This window comes from Zonotrichia leucophrys, chromosome 12, assembly GCF_028769735.1.
Source record: "Zonotrichia leucophrys gambelii isolate GWCS_2022_RI chromosome 12, RI_Zleu_2.0, whole genome shotgun sequence".
In the NCBI taxonomy this organism is placed as follows: Eukaryota; Metazoa; Chordata; class Aves; order Passeriformes; family Passerellidae; genus Zonotrichia; species Zonotrichia leucophrys.
In genome coordinates this window covers 5788012-5806841 of record NC_088182.1, presented here as the reverse complement: position 1 = coordinate 5806841, position 18830 = coordinate 5788012, and the positions used below count along the sequence as shown (strand labels likewise).

General features: G+C 40.7%; 1 protein-coding gene across 3 annotated transcripts in view; it reads left to right on the top strand.

Annotated features, from left to right (window-relative positions):
- Positions 1-18830, top strand: part of SLC25A26 (solute carrier family 25 member 26) — an 80882-nt gene that overhangs the window by 12357 nt on the left and 49695 nt on the right. For 2 of the 3 annotated variants that reach the window (XM_064723860.1, XM_064723863.1), the window contains exons 4-5: positions 5917-6021; positions 7200-7247. The exons of the other annotated variant lie outside the window; for it this stretch is intronic. In XM_064723860.1, the coding sequence (XP_064579930.1) occupies positions 5917-6021; positions 7200-7247 (153 nt within the window). The remainder of the gene's footprint in view (positions 1-5916; positions 6022-7199; positions 7248-18830) is intronic. 3 annotated transcript variants of the gene reach the window in all.

Sequence of the window (18830 nt, the reverse complement as noted above, 5' to 3'; positions counted from 1 at the left end):
GGGGGAAAATAAGATTTAGCATATTCTGAGGCTTGTGCTGAAGGTGAACCCTTTCCCTGGGGCTGGCATTTAAAGACAGTGGACAGTACATGCAGGGGGCACTTTCTGTAACCCCTGGAGACAATTCCCTCATTAAAACAGGAGTTAACTCTTCCATGCTGTATTCTCTGTGCTCTGGCAGCTGGCACAGCCTCCTGACAAGCACGTGTGGAAGGATTTGTTCCCAGCTGCAGTTGTGACCCACGGTGAATTACTGACCAGAGAAACTTGTATTTTTGTTCAGTTTTGGTCAAAAGGGCAGCAGTTATTTAGATGAAGGTTTATTGGTGGTTGAAATGTTTTGGGTCTGTGATTGCAGCAGTTCAGGTGCTCTGTCCAAGGAATATATGAAATCATATATATGAATATGAGGATATTTCATGTTCCTCCTCTTTTCTGCTACCCAAGAGCTGTGACCACAGTTAGAAGCACTTATTTGGAGGATGAAATACTTTGCTAATCTCATCATATTGCAGACATTTTTCCCTTCTATTGAAGAGAGGCATCTCAGGGAGAGCTGAAGAACCAAGCATAAATTTACAGAGTTTGGAGAGGCATGGAAAGCTGCAGTGCTGAATTCAGGTTTTGCTGAGAGCCTTTGACATGAACCAAGAGGGAAATTTCCCCTTTATTCTCCAGATCCAGTGGAATGCAGTGCAATTTATTTTAACAATTCAGTTATCTGAGAAAGGGAAAAGGACATTTTTCATGTTTCAGATTAAAAATAGTAACTTGTTACTTGGAAGGGAGCATCTGACATAGAAACTGAGTCACTGAGATTATGACATATTAATCTATTTGGGAAGCTGCATTTTTTTAATATTAAAAAACCCCAGAAACAAAAAAGCAAACTTGAGCTCCAAGGTAGCTTTTGTCTGCAGCAGTATGGTCAGGGCTAATGCAGGTTACACTTAAAAACCCCAAAACCCCCAATTTATTGCTGCTTCTCTTTGAACAGGGTGTTAGAGTTGTTCTATTTTTCTTGCTATTTTACATTCTGTTCAGCAGGCAATCCTTCTGACCTTCAGAAATGGGGTGAGAGATTAGGATTTTGTTAGCAGATTGACTGCAGCCTAAACATATGTCCTTTGATAAATCATAGCATCTTTGTTGTTGTCATTTTTGTGCAGCAGCTTTTCCTCCCTAATGGGTTGGTGATTATCTTGCACAGGTATTGTGAGGTTTAGCCTAAAGTTTCTGCTCTCTGGTTGCAAAATTTTGTAGTGTCATAAATTGTATTTTTATTTGATTAAGAATAAATTAATGCAAATGAAATTTATGCCTGTCCCCAGGCATATTTTGTGTTAAGTATTTAACTGATATGGTGAACGTCAATTAAAGCTTCCCAGCCTACTCAGACATATAAAGTCCTTAAAACCAACATCCTGTTGAGAACTTTAAATATTAAAATCCTTTAGAAAGGGTTCTAAAGGGTTTAAAACTGCATCAAAAAAAAAAAAAAGATTTCTGGAGCTTACTCCATGTTTCTGTACTAAATTTTCAAGTATGCAAGCCAAAGATTTGCTCAGAGTCACTGAGTGCAGGTTCCTAAATCACCAGCCACTCACAAATTCCATAGCAGCTCTTTGTCCTCACACTGCCCTTCTCCTGCCATGGAGCAGAATGGCTGGCTAATTAATAAGTGGAAAAATATTTGGTCTTGATGCTGACCTAAGGCCAGTGCAGAGAATAGTGCAGCTCATTAGCCAGGAGCTCATCAGGTGCCACAAATGGAGCTCTTGCTTGAGTGGCTTTACAGCAGGGCCAATGCCTGTCTCTTATTAAAGATAACAAGTGCTCAGACTGTGGAGCTTTTGGGAGTGTGTGAGTCAGATCATCAGCTGTGCAGGGTGCTGCAGGGGCAGATAAATGGGATAAATGCTCCCTCAAGCTGCTCTCCCTAGAGCTGCAGAGCTAAAAGTGTTGTACCAGCTGTGTCCCTGCTTCTGAGGATACCTGTGCTTAAACCTGTGCTTAAACCTGTGCATTTAAACCTGGCTTAAAATGCTCAGCCTAAGCCCTTAATGGCCATTATGGCACCTGCTCTGGCATCTTCCAAATGTTCCTGCATCACCTCGTGCCCAGCTCACAGGGTCAGTGGTCAAACTGTGGTGGAGGTGCCTAAAAACAAATCTCTGTGTTATCTTGGATTCTCCACCAAACCCTACAAATCCAGCCAGGGGAAAAACGCTTTTCCTGGAGTACAAAGGGTGGAAGGAAAAGGCTGTTAATCCAAGTAAGATATGCTAATATTTGGATCACAATATAGCACTGGAGACCAGGAATTGTGTTCTTTTCTGAAGATGTTGGCATTGTCCCTTTGCACTGAGCCTCTGTGTAAGCAGCACTATGACTGACCCCTTTGTTCTTTTTTATTATTAAAGAAAAGTGCTGGGTACCCCTGTGCTGAATTAGATGAATCTGCCTGATTCTGAACAGCTGCTCCAGCTTTAGGTGGGATTGGTCCCTATGCACAAGTTCCAGTTTTAAGATCAGGTGTTCCCAGTAAACTTAGGTGAGCCCATAGGAAAGGCTTTGGGAGCTGCTATTTTTATTTTTTCCTGGTGCTATTTCCAGCAGATCTGATTTTCTGTTTGTTACAGCCACATTTATACTGAAACAAACTGTTTAAATTGGTGTATATATAAAGTTTCATGGCACTTTGGAGACTTCATTTGCTCTGGTCATTCTTCACATCAGCCAGGACAGTCTGGTTCCAACATAAATCCACCAGGAGATGGCAGCGTTGGTTCGTGCAAGGAGTACCCGAAAGTTAGAATGCTTTTCCTTCCCTGACAGGGGAAAGGAATTACCTTAATTTAATTAGAACATACTCGGTCTTAGCAATACATAGATAAATGTTAATGAAGTACACCTGGTTTTGGCTTTTGTTCCTGACTAGCTAATGCAAGTCAGTAAATTAAAATTAAATTAAAAATGCATGTAGGTTTTTGCCTAAATACTGGAGTCACCCTCTGACCCGGTAAAGATTTGAGACAAGGGTTTTGAAATTCAGTACCCTCTTGTTTAGAAGTGGTCATAGCATCAAAAAGCTGGAAAGGTAATAGGTGCTGATTTTGTCATTTCTGCACACCTGCTCTGTAAACTATCAATAGCTTTGCTTGTAGCTGTAAAATCAGGTCTTCCTACAGCTTAAATTTGAAAATTCTTGAACCTTTTGTTTCAGTATTATTGTCTTCCTGTCATTGTGGTATATATACATGTGCATTGACATTGTGATACCTGATCTGGTAAGTAAGGAAGGAGATTACAGAGCAGCACCTGAACTTTCCCAGGATCTTTATTCTGTCTTTCTGCTCCCATCAAAAGATGGGAATAGCCCCTGGCTCCAGAACTTGTTTGGGAAAATGAGCATGGCCCCTGTCAATGGGGTGTTGTTGCCTGATGCCCTAATGTCAGCTGGGGTGGCTGAGCCCCCACTGCTGCACCCTCCCCATGGCTCTGCAGATGTTCAGCACAGAGCTGATTTGTCACCAGCTCATCCCCAAATCCAGCAGGATGCACCAGGAATGCCCTGAGCTTGGTGGGATCTGTTGTGCTCCTCTGTGTCAGGCAACAGGCTGTGTGAACAGCAAGAGATTAAAAAGCAATTTCTTGCTGGGTGACTGGGGAACTGATTGAATCTCCTGTGGGAGGCCATGTCTGTGTTCTGTCTGTGTTAATCCCATGGTGGGTGCAGGTAAAAGTGTGGGACAGCTGCACACTGCATCCCTCACCCTCCCTGTGCCTTTGCTCGTGGCTTTCACATCTGAAAATTGAAGTGTGGGCTCTTTTGGTGCAGTCTCACCATGCTGGTGCTGCTTGAACACCCTTGTCCAAGAAAGCAGAGCCTGGAGACGTGCACTGTGTTCCCTTACCTTTGGCAGGATCACCTGGAGGTGCTGCAGTGATTGGGATCAGAGCAGGATAGAACTAAGATTCTTCTGCCCCCACCAGCCAGGCTGTTACTTTTTTAATAAGACACTTGAGAACTTAATCTTGCATACTTCCCTTCAGAGCCCTGTTCTCCACATCAAAAGCCTGCAGGGGTTGTTGTTGACAGGAAGGTGCATGTGTAGTAACAAACAAGGCTGTAAGTTCAGGAGCACAGTGAAAATGTCACCCTGCAGTCTGATGTTGGCAGCAGCAACTCGTGGCTTTTTGAATCCCAGAATTGCCCTATGGAAGCAATCTGGCAGCACTGCCCAGGTGACATGAGCCTTTATTTCCTTTCAGAACAGCACAGTGTAATCATTGTTTTTGTTCTTGTGCAGCCACGGACTCCCTTGTAAGCACGGATTCAAATGGAAGGAACATCAAAGTTAATTTGAAATGAAATGCACCCCAAGTAGTCAGGGGGAAATGGAGACATTGCTTTGTAGCCACCCTTCTCCTGCCAAAACTGCAGCACCCCAGATGTCAGGAAGCCACGCTGAGCTCTTTGTCTGCTCTTGATTGACTAGATTGTTTTCATCCCAGCCTTTTTAAAGCTTTCCTCCTTCCTCCGTATTTTAAAGGAATAAAAAGCTAATATAAGGACATGGAGTGTTATGAAGCATGAAGTTCTATAAATATTTATGCTGAACTATCAAAAAAACTTGACAGTTCTTATTTTCTTGACAGATTGGGGTCACTTGTTATTTTTGACCCTGAGAATTGAAGAGCACCTGGAGTTAGATCTGTTTGTAATGACTTTTGGATATTGTTGTCCAGTAAACTTGTAGGAATGTAACAGGATAACAGATTTTTTTCTTGGTGTCTATGTGAAAATGAAACCTAAACCTTGTACTGTGTTACCCACAAATGACCACTCAAGTTACTGTGCCTGTGCAATCTCCAGTGAATTCCTGTACTTTCTTTGGCACACATGGATTTCCCAGTTAGCTGCTTGGTTTGCCACCTCAGATTGACAGCTTTCACCTGGGCTGCTCTGCTCTGTGATCACCCTTGTGTCTAGGAGCTACAGTTTGTTCCTGAGCCTATAACAGGATGGTCTCAAGGCAGGCTAAAAATCTGGCAAAGCCCTGTGGGCTCTGCAGTGTTTTGCCACCAGTCCCATCACTGCTTTAAGTACCCCTGGAGCCAACTGAAGATGAACTCTGCTTCAAATTTTAAGTGCTGATGAATAGGCATTTTCTAGAGAGATGAGAGGTTTGTAACTCCCACACTTCAGGATTCTCATTCTGTGAAATGATGCGCACACAAGCTTAAATTAACCCGTGCCTGAAGCCAAAGTGGCAGGTGAATATTTAAAATCCAAGTCTGTTTTTTTCAGCAAAGCTGGAGCTTTGTGGCAGTGGCCACATTATTACATCCAGCTGCAGAGTCCAGAAATTCATTCTGCAGGAGGAGATCAATCCACTGCTTTACCTTGAATGAAGCATGGTGTGTATTTTGAGGTAAACCTTGGAATATGTTGTGTTTAAAGCTGACCAGAATGGCTCCTGCTATCAGTCACTAGAGGGCACAAAGGAATTACCAAAGGAAGAAGTTTGTTGGTTTTATAGTCCTGGATTTTCACTTTAAATATGAGAATGTGGAGGGAACAGTCCTGTGGAATGGGAACAGTCAATTCCTGTGACTGCCAAAAGGCAGGATGGTTTCAAATTTTTCTTTTATCAGGGATTTTCTCAACTCAAATCTACTGCTGCTTCTGAAGTTAAAAATTCCAAGTGTGCTTCCACGCTCCTGTGAGTATAACTTTATGATCAGAAAGCACATGGCTTTCAGAACAAATACATAAGATACTCATGGACACCTTTTAAATCCTATAATGACAAACCTGATTTCCTCATTGTCAGGTTTCTGTTCTTGCAAGGAGTGTTTGCTGTATGAGGATAAGCCAGCCTTGCTGCCTGACCCCAGGTTCTTTTGCAGGTTGCCTGTCTCATCCGGGTTCCATCCGAGGTTGTCAAGCAGAGGGCCCAGGTTTCTCCCTCCTCCAGCACCCTCCGGATCCTCTCCCACACCTTGTACCAGGAGGTGAGTCCAGAGCAAAATTCCTCAACATTTTCATCCTTCCCACTCAGTGCCATACACGTCCAGAAGCATTCCTCCAACTTTATCCCAGTTCTGTGCCTTCCCAGCACTTTTCCATCGATTCTTCTGCTCTTAAAAGTGATTTGATTGAGGAAACCAAACCCCTACCTCTCCCTAGGGCATGTTTCAAGCAACTCTTTTTTTCTCCTCTTTTTATATGAGATACCTACATTTAAAGATAAGGGAAAAAAAAAAAAAAAGGATTTAGCTTCCAGGTTCCAAAACTCTGCTTGTGTTTATGCAAACTGTCCTTGTCAGGGGCAGCAGGACATGGAGTCTCTGTGTGCAGTTTGCTGAATAGTTCCCAGTTTTTAAGCTGGATTTGGAGGGGGTGACCAAAAGGCAACATTTCAGAGAGGCTCTAGAGGAGCCAGGAGGAGTTCTGGAAATGAGTGCTCATCCAGTATTAGTTACTTTTGAAAAATAAGGGTCTTTGTCTTCTTTTCAAGAGTTCTGATCCCTCCTGTGAAAACCTGTTCATGTCTGTTTTAGCAGAGTTTCACAAGGGGGGATTTTCAAGCTGTGTTCCATAAGAGGAAGCGGCTTCTAAAAACAGTGTGGAGAAAAATAGTATAATACATTTTCTAAGTGTAAAACCCAGGGAAAGGAAGACATAAATATGACCTTCAAATGATCCACTTGATTTTTATTTGCTTTCAAATGGAAACTGTTGTGATAACCCTGCACCCTTCTTTCTGTGACTTGATTCTGCTTTAAAAGCTGATTCTGTCAAAACCATATGTTTTTCCCTTTCCATATAGCTGGCTAGAGAGCCATAAGCCTTGCCAAACACTTGAATTAAGTGCCCTATAATAATAAACAACATAATTTTATATGCACTTATAAAATGAGTTTTAATTGTTTTGAGTATTTTCAGCTGGTTAAAAATACAAAACATTTGTCTTGATAAGGGCTCTGAATCAAGGCTAAGGAGGTGAAAATAAAACCCTCTGGCACTGTAAATAATGGAATACAGTGCACAGTGTTATAATCAATACAGTCAATTTGAAGCTGAGGTGTGAGACTTTAGGGCTGTAGTGCTTGCCTCATAATCACCAATAAATTGTGGTCTTTGACAAATTCATTCCCTCTGGATGATGCTTTCTTTTGTTGCTTTACAGGGTATTCAGGGCCTGTACCGGGGTTATAAAAGCACCGTATTAAGAGAGGTAAAACTCTTGACTTTTTCTCTTTTATTTTTTTGTCTCAATTGCTTCCTTTGCCTCAGTTTTCTAACAAGAGATAATAGTATAGTTGAGATCAGTTGCTCTAGCCTTAAGCTCTAAATCCCAGCATATTTCATTCTAGATAAGTTACCAGCCTGTAATTATATAGAATACTGATAATGAGCACTAAGCAAACCTTTGATACATGCAAAAATTCATTTGCCATCCTGTCTCCCAGTTCTGTTACTGCTGAATTGAAAAAGGATGGAAAGGTATATGTTAACATGGGAAAACCATAAACTAAAGCACTGGAAACTTTCTCAAGTCTTGTGATTGCATCATGTGAACTATATATGCCAACAATGGTGAACTGGTGGCATCAGGCCAAGTTTAGCACAGACAGATTTAGGCTTTCTTTAAATATATTTGTCAGCAGATGCCAAGGGATTATTTGTCATCTGTATATAGAGAGGATTGTGCTCTCTCTAATTTTTTTTTGAATGTGTGAAAGAAATGCATTTAGTCACTCAGTCTGTAGATTTGATATGGCATTACTTAACTCTAAATCAGAAGTATTTCACTGTTAGAAAAAAAAAATAGGGCTAAAAATATTTTGGTCCACTCAGAAGAAAATAATTCCTAAACTAAAATCTTTTATAAATGTACTGTGAATTCCAGAATTAGTGTCATGGAAGTGCTTGATATGCTGTGTGAACTGAAGGCAGTTTATAAAATAGGTAGAAAAACCTACTGATAAACTCCCTGTCTAAAATTGTTTCCATATCAGATCCCAGGAGATCATTTTTTGACAAAACAGAAGTTGCATGATGTATGTGTACCTGAAATAGAGAGATCAGCTGGTTCCTAGGAAAACATAAAATCACAGAAAGGTTTGGGTTGGAAGGGACCAAAAATCCATCTTGTTCTACCTCCCACCTTCCACTACCCCAAGTTTCTCCAAGTCCTGTCCAGCCTGGCTTTGGACCCTTCCTGGACCCCAGGGACATTCTGGGGCTCTCCATGGGACATTCTGGATGTGCTGGGTGGGTTTGTCTTCTTATGTAACTCAAGTGGATAAAGGTTAGGTTTGGATACCTAAAGGTAGATTTGGATCTTCCCTCTTCTGTTTTAAACACAGGCTCAGATCTGTTGTCTGTGTTGCCATTGATAACAAAGCCAGTTGCAGAGGCTTTTTAATCTTCATTCAGTAGCTCTGTTTTTTAAAGCCTTTCTTCATGATGAAAACTGTTCTCAGAACAGTTCTGTTGGCCAGCTCTTGTTACAAGTACAGAATAAAGATGGGAATTACCCAAAACAAGAAACACCAAACTTAGTGTTCCTTAAAGTGCTGACAAATGCCAATGCACTGCAGTTTATTGTAGCAGTTTTAAGAGTTTAAAAAATTAGTTACTTGTGCAAAGATGACACCTGCTTTTCTGAAATGTAACCCCCACCACAGCTTTGTCCTGTACTTATTTTCTGGCTCACTAAACGTGTTATTCACTCAGATTTCATTTGCTGACGGGCAAAAAAAGGCGAATGAAAACGAATCATTTTGATTTCTCAGAGAGGTTCTGAATAAATGAATAAATTTAGATCCCATTGAGTACAGATTTTGCATACTAACAGGTAGATAAAGCACATGGTTGCTACTGTGTGCTATTCTCCTTAAAATTTGTTTTGACATATGTCAGGGTGGTAATTAATTTGCAGACCATATTCATGGCTCAGTGTGTGACCCTGCTGAGATAACTTTGTTTACTCAAAATGGCAACACTTTGTTGGAAATTTAATGGGAGTCCTCTTCATTATGTATATTCATAAAAGATCCTTCAGAAGTGATTTCAGTTGAAGTATTGCTTTTTGGAAGAATCTGTCCAATAGAATGAGAAATAAATGATTACTAAATGAAATGTGCTTTCTCTTAAAAATGAAGCAAATCATAGGTGATGTTTAAAAAGAAGAAAAAAACTTTGAATTTAACACTGTTAAAACTGTTGCGTTTTTCTGACACTAAATTTTGTAAAGCAATGTCCACTCAAGTAATAGCTTTTTGCACCTTCAGCTGGAGCTGCTTGTAAGCCTGATATTTAATCTTGGTACTTTTCCTTCTGTTTGAGTACACATCTTCCTTTAGGGTCTTTATTTTCAGATAAAAATCTATATTAATTCATTATTAGACACATCCTGGTAGTTACATAGCATATATCAGGTGGTACTTAATTCCAGCTGACTTTTATACTTACAAGGTTTGTTTACATGCTTTGGTTCTCTGCCTACACAAACCCCTTTGTTTAGGTATAATGGAGTGGGAATTTTTGGATAGAGAGTCTTCAATACATGATTTTTCATTAAAAAAAATTGGAAGAGGCTGGGAATATTGATGCTTTTCAGATGATTACATTCTTGTGTTGGCAAAGTTCTTGAGCTGGAGTTTGAGAAAGGTTAATTTTAGCTATTGCATTGGGATAAAATTTTGTGTATATCAAGAAGATTTCTGGACAGGGATCTGCTTGCCAGTTGATTGAATTTCAGTGAAAATAAATCTGTTTATAAGTGGAGTGTAGTGTGGAAGCCTCCTCTTCTTGCTTTAGTATAGAAGATCTTTTCAGTACAGCCTTACTCTGCTCCATGTAATTGGCTTTAGCTGCTGTGCTGGTGCAAGGTTTCATCCTTCAGTTTTGATTCTCACTCTGACTTATCCCCTTTATCTTCTCAGAGTGCTTTCTGAGCAGATGGGTATTAGAAGAGAAAGAAGATGGCTAAATGCATAAAGCTTTTGGAAATAACTTTGAGTGAACCTCCAGGCTTGAAAGTTTTGGCTGTGACTCTTTTCACCTTTTTGGTGCCTCTTCTCTCACATCTCCATTACATTTTGGTCTTTACATCTTCCTTTGATGGAGTTACACTGAACTAATCCTAAAATGGAAAGGGAGGTGAGGTACAGTGCATCATTCTGTTGGCAGCAGAAGCCTGACAGAGACATCTGTGCTCTAAGAGGAAGGCTTTTGTAATAAAGCACAAAGTGGGAGTATGGTTATTAGGTTGCTCAATGAGACTTTGAATAAATGGCAGAAATCAGAGGCTGTGAAATGATGTGGAATTCCCATGATGTCATTTCCAAAGCAAATCCAAGTGAGAATTGCCCCTTCCTATGGCTGTACTGTACCAGTGTGCAGGACTGGAAACTGGATCATGCTACTAAGATCAATCAATGAACAGGTAAATTTATTCACATCTTCCACAACAGAGAAAAGTTAACTGGTAAAATTTCCAGCCTGCTCATAATAAGGCAGGAGCAGACTATAAATCCACTGCAAATCCTTTAGAATTCCTAAATGGGAATGGAGTTCTGCTGCTGAGATCTTATATAGGCAAATGGAGCCAGATTTTTAATTCCTGCATAATTCATTTTATTAACTATGACCAAGTAGAACATCTGTTAAAATTCCATAATGTTCAGTTCATGGGAAAAAGAAAGAAACCCCTGAGTTCCCACTGGAGCTCTTCCATTTCCTTTCCTGTTACAGGACTCCAGCAGATGTCTTAGAGGACGTTCTTGTAAATGAGGGGACAGCACAAAAGGAAAGGAAGTGCTTTGTCCCTTTCCCTGTGTACAGTAAGTTATTTCACTGGCATATCTGTGTGCAGGTTGCAGCTTCTCAGTAGATCTGGTGTCCCTTCTGTCCTGAATTACCATGGTTTGGAAGAAGTGAGTGAATCCAGAGTGGGTGTTCTGTGTGCTTTTAATCCAGTTTGTCACTTGTAAAAATATTGCAGATGGGCTGGCATCTAGCTTGGAGGTAGATTCAAAAGGACCTAAATTAATATTAAACTTTCTTTAAGACAAAGGGGATGGAGAATGACTGGCTCTCTGTAACTCACTTTGGAAAGATACTGAGAGTCACTTTCAAATGTCAGACTTTGCTGTGCAGGCAGCCCTGGCTGAGCTTGTCTATTGATAAACAGGGCAATAATGTGCTCTGACTCCATGATTCAGAAGGCTGAGCAATTGCTTTATTAACCTATATTATATTACATTAACACTATACTAAATTACATACTAGAGAGATACTGTACTAAGGAATTTTATACTACAGAGATACTAAAGAAAAACCCAGGACTATTTGCAGTCAGCTTTGACTCAACTGGCCGAGGAATCAAAACAACCTTCACTGGTTTCCAATTAACAAATCACTTTGGGTAAACATTCTACATGTGCAAAACAACAGGAACAGCAAGTAGAGATAAGAATTGTTTTCTCTTCTTCTCTGAGCTTCTCAGTGCCTTCCTCAGGAAAAATCCTGGGAGAGAGAATTATGTCTCTTTCTGTTCAGAGAATGTGAACACCACACTTGTCCTCTTAGACTTTTCTGAAACAATTCAAGCTCTGCTTGTGTTGGTGGATGGTAGTGATGCTTTACTTGTTGATGTTGTTTCACATCTCAGAGCTCTGAGTTTGAAAGGAAACCCTGACAAACCTGACCCCACCTGGCAACCACACACTCCTGGCTTTGGTTTAGGTGAGGCAGCCCAGCATTCACCTTGGGCAGTCCCAGTTCTTTAAGGTTTGGGCTTTGTGGGTTTGTGTTTTTCCCTTCAATATATGCAAGGCAGAGAGCCTGACTAGATAAAGGCACTGCTGCTGTCTTGGGAGGGAGGGAATGGTAGAATAACTTTGGGAGAAGAGGACAGCCAGGGCAAAGTGTGCTGTGGCAGCAGTGTGACAAACAGCAGCAAATTCCAGAGAGCCAAGCAGAAATAACATCTCCTGAAGAGGAGGAGGTCCTGCTTGTTGTGTGTGTTCCACAGAACTGCTGTCCTTTCACAAGGTGTGTCTCAAAGGGGCTGTGCAGGACCTGCAGTGCAGCCTTTGCAGATGAGGAAGGAGCTAGAAGTAAATAAAAGCAAAAAACAAACAAAAAAACCCCCAAAACCCCACAAACAAACAGGCAAAAAAAAAACCACAACAAAAAACTCTCTTAAACAACTTACTGCCTAGAAGAGTGAAAACTAAAGCAACTAGCAGCACAATGGGCCTTAAAGGCACACCTGCTTGAGTTTTACTAATTTTAAAGGGTTGGTGAACAAAGGATGCTGGAGGGGTTTGTATAAAAATGTAAAACCCAGCTGAGATATGTTGACCCTGTTGACTGAGGGTTGGAGGGGATTTCTGAGGGCTGAGCTCAATAGGGCACACTGCAAACAGGGAGTTTGTTTATCCATTTAAGGTAGTTGTGCATGCTTTTCTTTTGTTAGGACATCTTTATATAAATATCCTGTTCTCTGAGCTGTTAGAGAGGTTTTTTTAAAGTTTATCTCTGTTGCTGTAGGACAGAAAGAATGTTATTAATACATTCTTTCACTTGCACAATTAAAACTTTGATCTTTTGTCGTTCTCTGTGTATTACAGAGCAGATGTCGATAGAAATAGGCAAACAGGACACTATCTTAGTACAATATTTGGAAAAATAAACATCCTCCTTAGTGAAATATGTGCAGTATCTGTCTTTTGTTACCTTCTGGAAAACCAAGCTGGCTTTATGTTATTGTGACTCCTAGATAAGTTAGGTTTAACCAGGAATTTGCCAGGCAGGGGCTGTAACACTGATTTTTGACTTTTACTGAGCAGCTAGCATTTCTTTGGCTTGGGTGTTTCCATATAGAGCATCAGCAGTCTCATGAAAGGGATAGGGGCTGTAAAATGGATTAAAGAGCTTTGTGGAAAATTGTGCAGAGCTTGTGTGACTTCAGGATTAATGGGAGGAAGTTGAAAAAGAAGTCCCTGCTTCCCACTCTAACATCACTTTGTCTTGGAAAGCCCATCACTGGAGCTGTATCAGCTCCTGTATCACTTTTATCATCCTAGGTATTGATATTCAAGGGATTTTCATTTTGAGGGGGCTGTGAGGGTTAAAGGGGATTCTTGAGGGTCGGGAGCAGGAGACAAGTCTGGGATAAGGCCTCAGGCACACCCTGGTTTGTGACCTGGAACAGCAGTACATGGATAAAATGAACAACTCTGCTGCTGTAGGTTGTGCTCATTGCCTTCTCCCTGCAAATGCTGGAATAGTACTTGGAGATGAAAATGGAGATCTCACAAAGCAGCTGTAAATGACTTTTACAGACTGCAAAATAACCCTGGTTTTCCTAATTTACCAGTTGTGGGAAACAGGTTTTGTGACACGCCTGAATGGTGGGCAGAATCCTAAAGCAAATTCCTTGACGCTTGGGAGGAAGGAATGAGGGTTTTTTGACTTTTTTTGGTTAATCATGTTTGCAACCAAGATGTTCTGGTTGGACACTCTCTTGGTGCCAGGTGCAGTGTCCACACACCTGGCCAGAAGCAGAATTCAGCCATCCTTGGTGCCAGGGATGTGCTGTTTACCAGTGGAGCACACAGTCACTGCACCTCTCTGACATCAGTGGGTCTATTCACATGAAAAGAATTCCATATATGCAGAGTATTCCTGTATTTTGAAAGCTACAGCCTTGCAGCTGGGGTCTTTGAAGAGAAAACCACTTGGAAAGCCATGTGCACTCAGAGCACAGGCTGTGATTTGATAATGCAGATTCTTTCCAGCTCAATGTGGGTGCAAGCAGAGTCTTGCAGGAAGCGTGTCCTGCTCCAGGCTCCCAACAAAGATACCATTTCCATACATTCTCAGAGCAGCTTGCTAAAGTGTTTCTGCAAATGCAGCATTCATGGTGTAGGAATGTGTTTTGTGGGTGGGTAGCAGCACTGTGGGCAATAAAAAGTTGAGAAGAAAATAATACAATGAAGAAAAAATTCAGTTTTTCTTTGTGCTGTGTTATTTCTGTTTCTTTTGTTGTTTTTTTTGCTGATTTGTTTTTGTCTTTTAAATAACCTAGGAACTCTATTTGCTACACTGATTGCTTTGATTTCTACATGTTTCACAATGGTTTGAATTTTTGGCTGAGTGGTGGCTTTTAGTTTTAATTCCTCAGCTGCATTCCAACATGGACAACTGTATTTTGTCTGTGTAAATACTTTCTGTAGGTCTCAGTTCCTGTTTTGCTAAGCTGTAGATCCATCGTGATGATGGTGGAGGTTTGCTGGGCTGTTTTTGGTGAAGGCCACATTTTGTTGGTGGGTGAAGCAACTTCTGCTTGTGTGTGCTCTAACCCCAAAAAGATATATATGTGTAGGGCATATGTTTATATAAAATACATACAAATATACACGTGGATACTTCTATATGTAAAATATGGTATAGCTTTTAATAATTTCTTGTCAAGGGTCTTGTACTCTCTGAAGCAACTAGTCCTGTAAATGTGTGTGATTGGTCTGGAACAGCCAGCAATCTGGCAATTTCTTGAAAGTACAGGACTGTTTTTCAAGGATGAAATTCTTGCCTGAAGTAGACCAAAACATGATTTTACAGTGGAAGACTTCCACTTGCAGGATCACGCTGCTGTCAATTTTAATAGCACTTACCTGTTTTTTTTTCATACATAGGGTACTATTTTCTGGTTTCTCTGCACCTGCTAAAAACAGAAGCACAGTTAAAAGAATCAGAAATCTGATACTTGATTCTGTACACAAAGATTATGGTGAAGGTGTAAAAAAGAAACCAGATCAATGGCAGAAAGCTCATATAATTTGTCAATTATGCTAAGGATTGGAAGAATGGCTAGAGAGGCACTTGTGACAGAGTGCCACAAGCAAAATTCTTCCAAGTGTTTGAGACACATCATACTTCAATTATTTTGAAAGACTACCTGCTTATTATCTAGCAGGAAATAGGAATTGATCCCACTGTTTTGAGTGCTGGAGAAGTGCCCCTCAAAAGAGAAAATACCAAAAGCCATACCTCGCTTCAGGATATTTTAAGGGCCCGAATTGGCTGGTTTTAGCGGATGGAATAAGTGAAACAGCTTGGTCAAAGGGGAATCTCGGGAGTGCGGCAGGAATTCACCCTTGCAGTAAACATTTGGGGCAGGAAAAGGGAAATGAGAGAATTCCCGTGGCTCCCCGGCCGTGGCACTGCCAGCGCTCGGCCAGCAGAGGGCAGCAGACTCCGGGCGGAGTTCGGGGTGAAATCCGCGGATTTGGGGAGCGATCCCTTCATCCCGGGCAGTGACCCCTTTATTCTGGGGATCCTGGGGTGATCCTTCATCCCCCGAATCCCGGGAGTGACCCCTTCATCCCGGGGATCCTGGGATCGATGCTTTCATCTCGCCCCTCACCCCGCCTGCAAAGCAAACTTGGCATCTGAAATGTGGAATTGTCGATTTGATGCTGGGAACCAGCCCTGTTGAGTTTCACTTGTGTGAGGTTTAGCTCGGCAATGATTTTATGGGCTCCTATTTTTTAGCTTTGACGAGGTTTTCATTTGATACGAGTAGATTATATAAGGTCTGTAGCATTCTCCATGTATTCTTGCCCCATGGAATAATGCCCATGTGCCATGAAAAAGAGAAAGGAGAATGCCTGATCCCAACACCTGGCAGTATCTGTGCTGAGACTCCATGGGCTGTGTAATCTATTTCAAATTTTACTTCAACATCTGTTAGTATTCTGCATTTCTTTAGCTTATCTGTTTCTAAGAAAAATACAACTAAATTCATAATCTTTGGGATAATGTGGTGTGTGTCTTAATATGAAAATCTCATGTGACTTCTTAGTGATAATATAAAAATGCTGCTACATTATTGCATTGCATATTGAGGGAGGTGGAGCAGGGTGGTAACATGATTTTCATAATTTTTCTAGAAACTTAAAGCAGGCCTGGTGTGTGTACTGCAGATGGAAGTAGTGCTAATAAACCAGGCTCTTATCTCACTTTTATTTTTCTGTTAATTTTATGGAAGCCAATAAAGCATAAGCTCTGCACATTTTCTTATTATGTTGGTTGAATATGTGAAAGTTGTGTTCTTGCTTTTCAAAGCCAGCAGGTCTAGAGCTTGCCCTGAGTGTTTTGGCATTACTCTGCTGTTCTGGGGTTCCTCTGCCAGATCTGGCTGTCCCAGGCTTGAATCCTTCCCAGTTAAAGGCTGCTAGTGATGCACAATATGTGACATAGGTGGATTTCTGTCCTGAGGATAGTGAGACATCTCAATGCTCCTTCAGACAGAGCAAAGCCTCAAAAAGAGAGAGAATCATAAGCCAGGATATTACCCCTGCTCTCCCATGGGAGAACAGCCAGGACATTGTGTTCTGTGGTTGCATTTGGCATTGTACAGTCTCTTAATGTAAAAGAGAGGGGAAGGCAAATAAAGAAAGTTCCATGAGCATCAGAATAAATAATATGCTCATACCTCAGTGGGAGGTTATCTGCTGCCTTCTTGCTTTTGCTGATATGAAATCCTGAAGCGCAATAAAACATTTTAGGAGGCTCATGAAATACAAGAACACAAGGCACTTAACTGAATCTTGTCCTGCTGACTTTAATGTACTGAATGCCAATTAAAGCAAAATTTAGCCCATTATTAGTTTTGCCACTGGCTACATACCTCAGAAGTTTTGGGTGGATGTTTCTTAGCCCAGCATTTTGCCTCCTGGCCTGTGCAGCTGTGCTGCTGATATCCTTTCTATTTCTGGAAGTGACCCATGCAGTTAGGTCAGTTTGTTTTAGCCTCACTCCTTGTTGCTGAAGTAGAATAGCACATTTCCCCTAACTGCATGAAATCCAGGGTAGACAATCTTGATAAATATGATTAATGGGCCTCTCTGCTCTGCTCTGCAGCTGAAGGCTTCCTGAGCTCCTGTGTCAGCTGGGCAGCAGCTCCCAAAACCAACCTTTACACAGAAAGGTTCAATTGTCTCTCTGTGCCTCAGGTTCAATTATGTTGTTAAAAGTACTCCCTGATTTCCCTGATTTTGTCTTTGCTATTGAAATACAGTAATAAGAGACTGAAGATGTGTTATTGGCAGGAAAAGTAGTTCATAAATATGGGTGAGTTTGGATTTCTTAACTCAATGCTGTTACCTAGAGGTTTGTTTGCTATGGTTCCCAGGACAGAATTTAACTCTGGGGTTAGTGAGGTGTAAAATTCCTTGTCCTGAGCAGCAGGACAGGAGCTATTGCAGGAGACAGTGACAAGTGGTGGCAGCTTTGAGTCAATTATAACCTGTCAATACTTGGCATATATTTCTAAGTTACTGTCATGTTTATCTCCCATAATGTGACTTAAATACGGTGTTCATAGAATTTGACAGAAGATGCTTTCTGAAGTATTGTCAGAAGGAAAACCAAATTAGTATCATATTATCTTGGTGAAAAATGTAACCTAGAGACTACAGCAGTTACACAACTGCTCCTTCACAAATGAAATTAATATATGGGGGAAAATCCCCATAAAATAAATGTGCGATTGGTATTGAGGCAGACTGAGCTTGCACCTCTCTGTTAATCAGAATACCCTCAAATTTGTGAGGATATTCTGCAAGTTATCCTTAAAATTCAGAGCCCCTGCATGTGGGAATTGCTGGCTGCAGCTCAGGCTGGATCCATCCAGCTTTCCTGATGGCTGCTCTGCCATTGTAATTGCAGCACAGCAGCACTCTCAATAATTGAGTACAAGTCTTAATAGCAAATAATCCTCTTGAAGTTGTTCCCCCTCCACTGCAATCAGAGGAGAGCTTTGTTAAGGCATTAACGAACAAATTAGCTACTAAATACTGGTAATAACCTATTTCCCAAAGATTGCTTTTTAATTATAGCCTAAGCTGTGTGATTCCTGAAATCACTTCTTTGGCAAACCAGTGCTTGTGATAATTTTCAACCACAGTAAGTAATTGCCAAAAAAAGTAGTTTTTAAGTCTTCACTGATATCTGAACAGACTTTGCTTCTCTATTCCTGCCTGCAGAAATACTTTTTCAGTGTTTCTTTTCACTGTTGCTAGTATTTCAATTTAAATGTATTAGGCTGTGCTGTGAAATTATTGTTTTATTTCCACATACAATATGTGGCTTCATTAGATTTTTAGATTGTGTAGATATTTTTTCACTTAAGTGTTACAAGAAACTTTTCCTGTGAGGGAGGAGGAATGAACCACTTTGTTTTTTTTAATGTATTGGTTAATGCAAACTATTTATTTTGCTAATCTGTGTCACAGTAACTAATTAGAAAAGTAAATTATGTTTGGGCTTTGGCAAGAAGGGATGTTTTTGGTATACTGGTTGTTTTTCCTCCACAGATTTCAATAAAGGCTTCACGTCTTCCAGTATATCATTCCACTTCCTTCAAACCTGACTTTTTTATAAAGGAGCACAGCCATCAAAATTGGCACGCATTAAGTTTGATAATTAGTTCAATATAGTGACCAATTCTGTGAATTACAAGTTCAAAGCAACACATGGACATGGATGAAATCAGATTTTGGCATTTCTCACTTAGATGGTTTCAGGACACTGCTGGAGCTTCTTTGATCTGTAAATAACAACTGTGGTTCAGTGTCTTGCTTAAAATACATCAAACGCATTCATGACTTTTGCTTTTACATGTAGATCTGACTTCTAGCTCCAGTTTTGGATCAGACTAATAAAACTCTTCATGTTTTGAGGTTTCCTAGAGAAAGCTACCAAAGAGAGCTTTTCTCATTCTTTATATTTTAAGAAA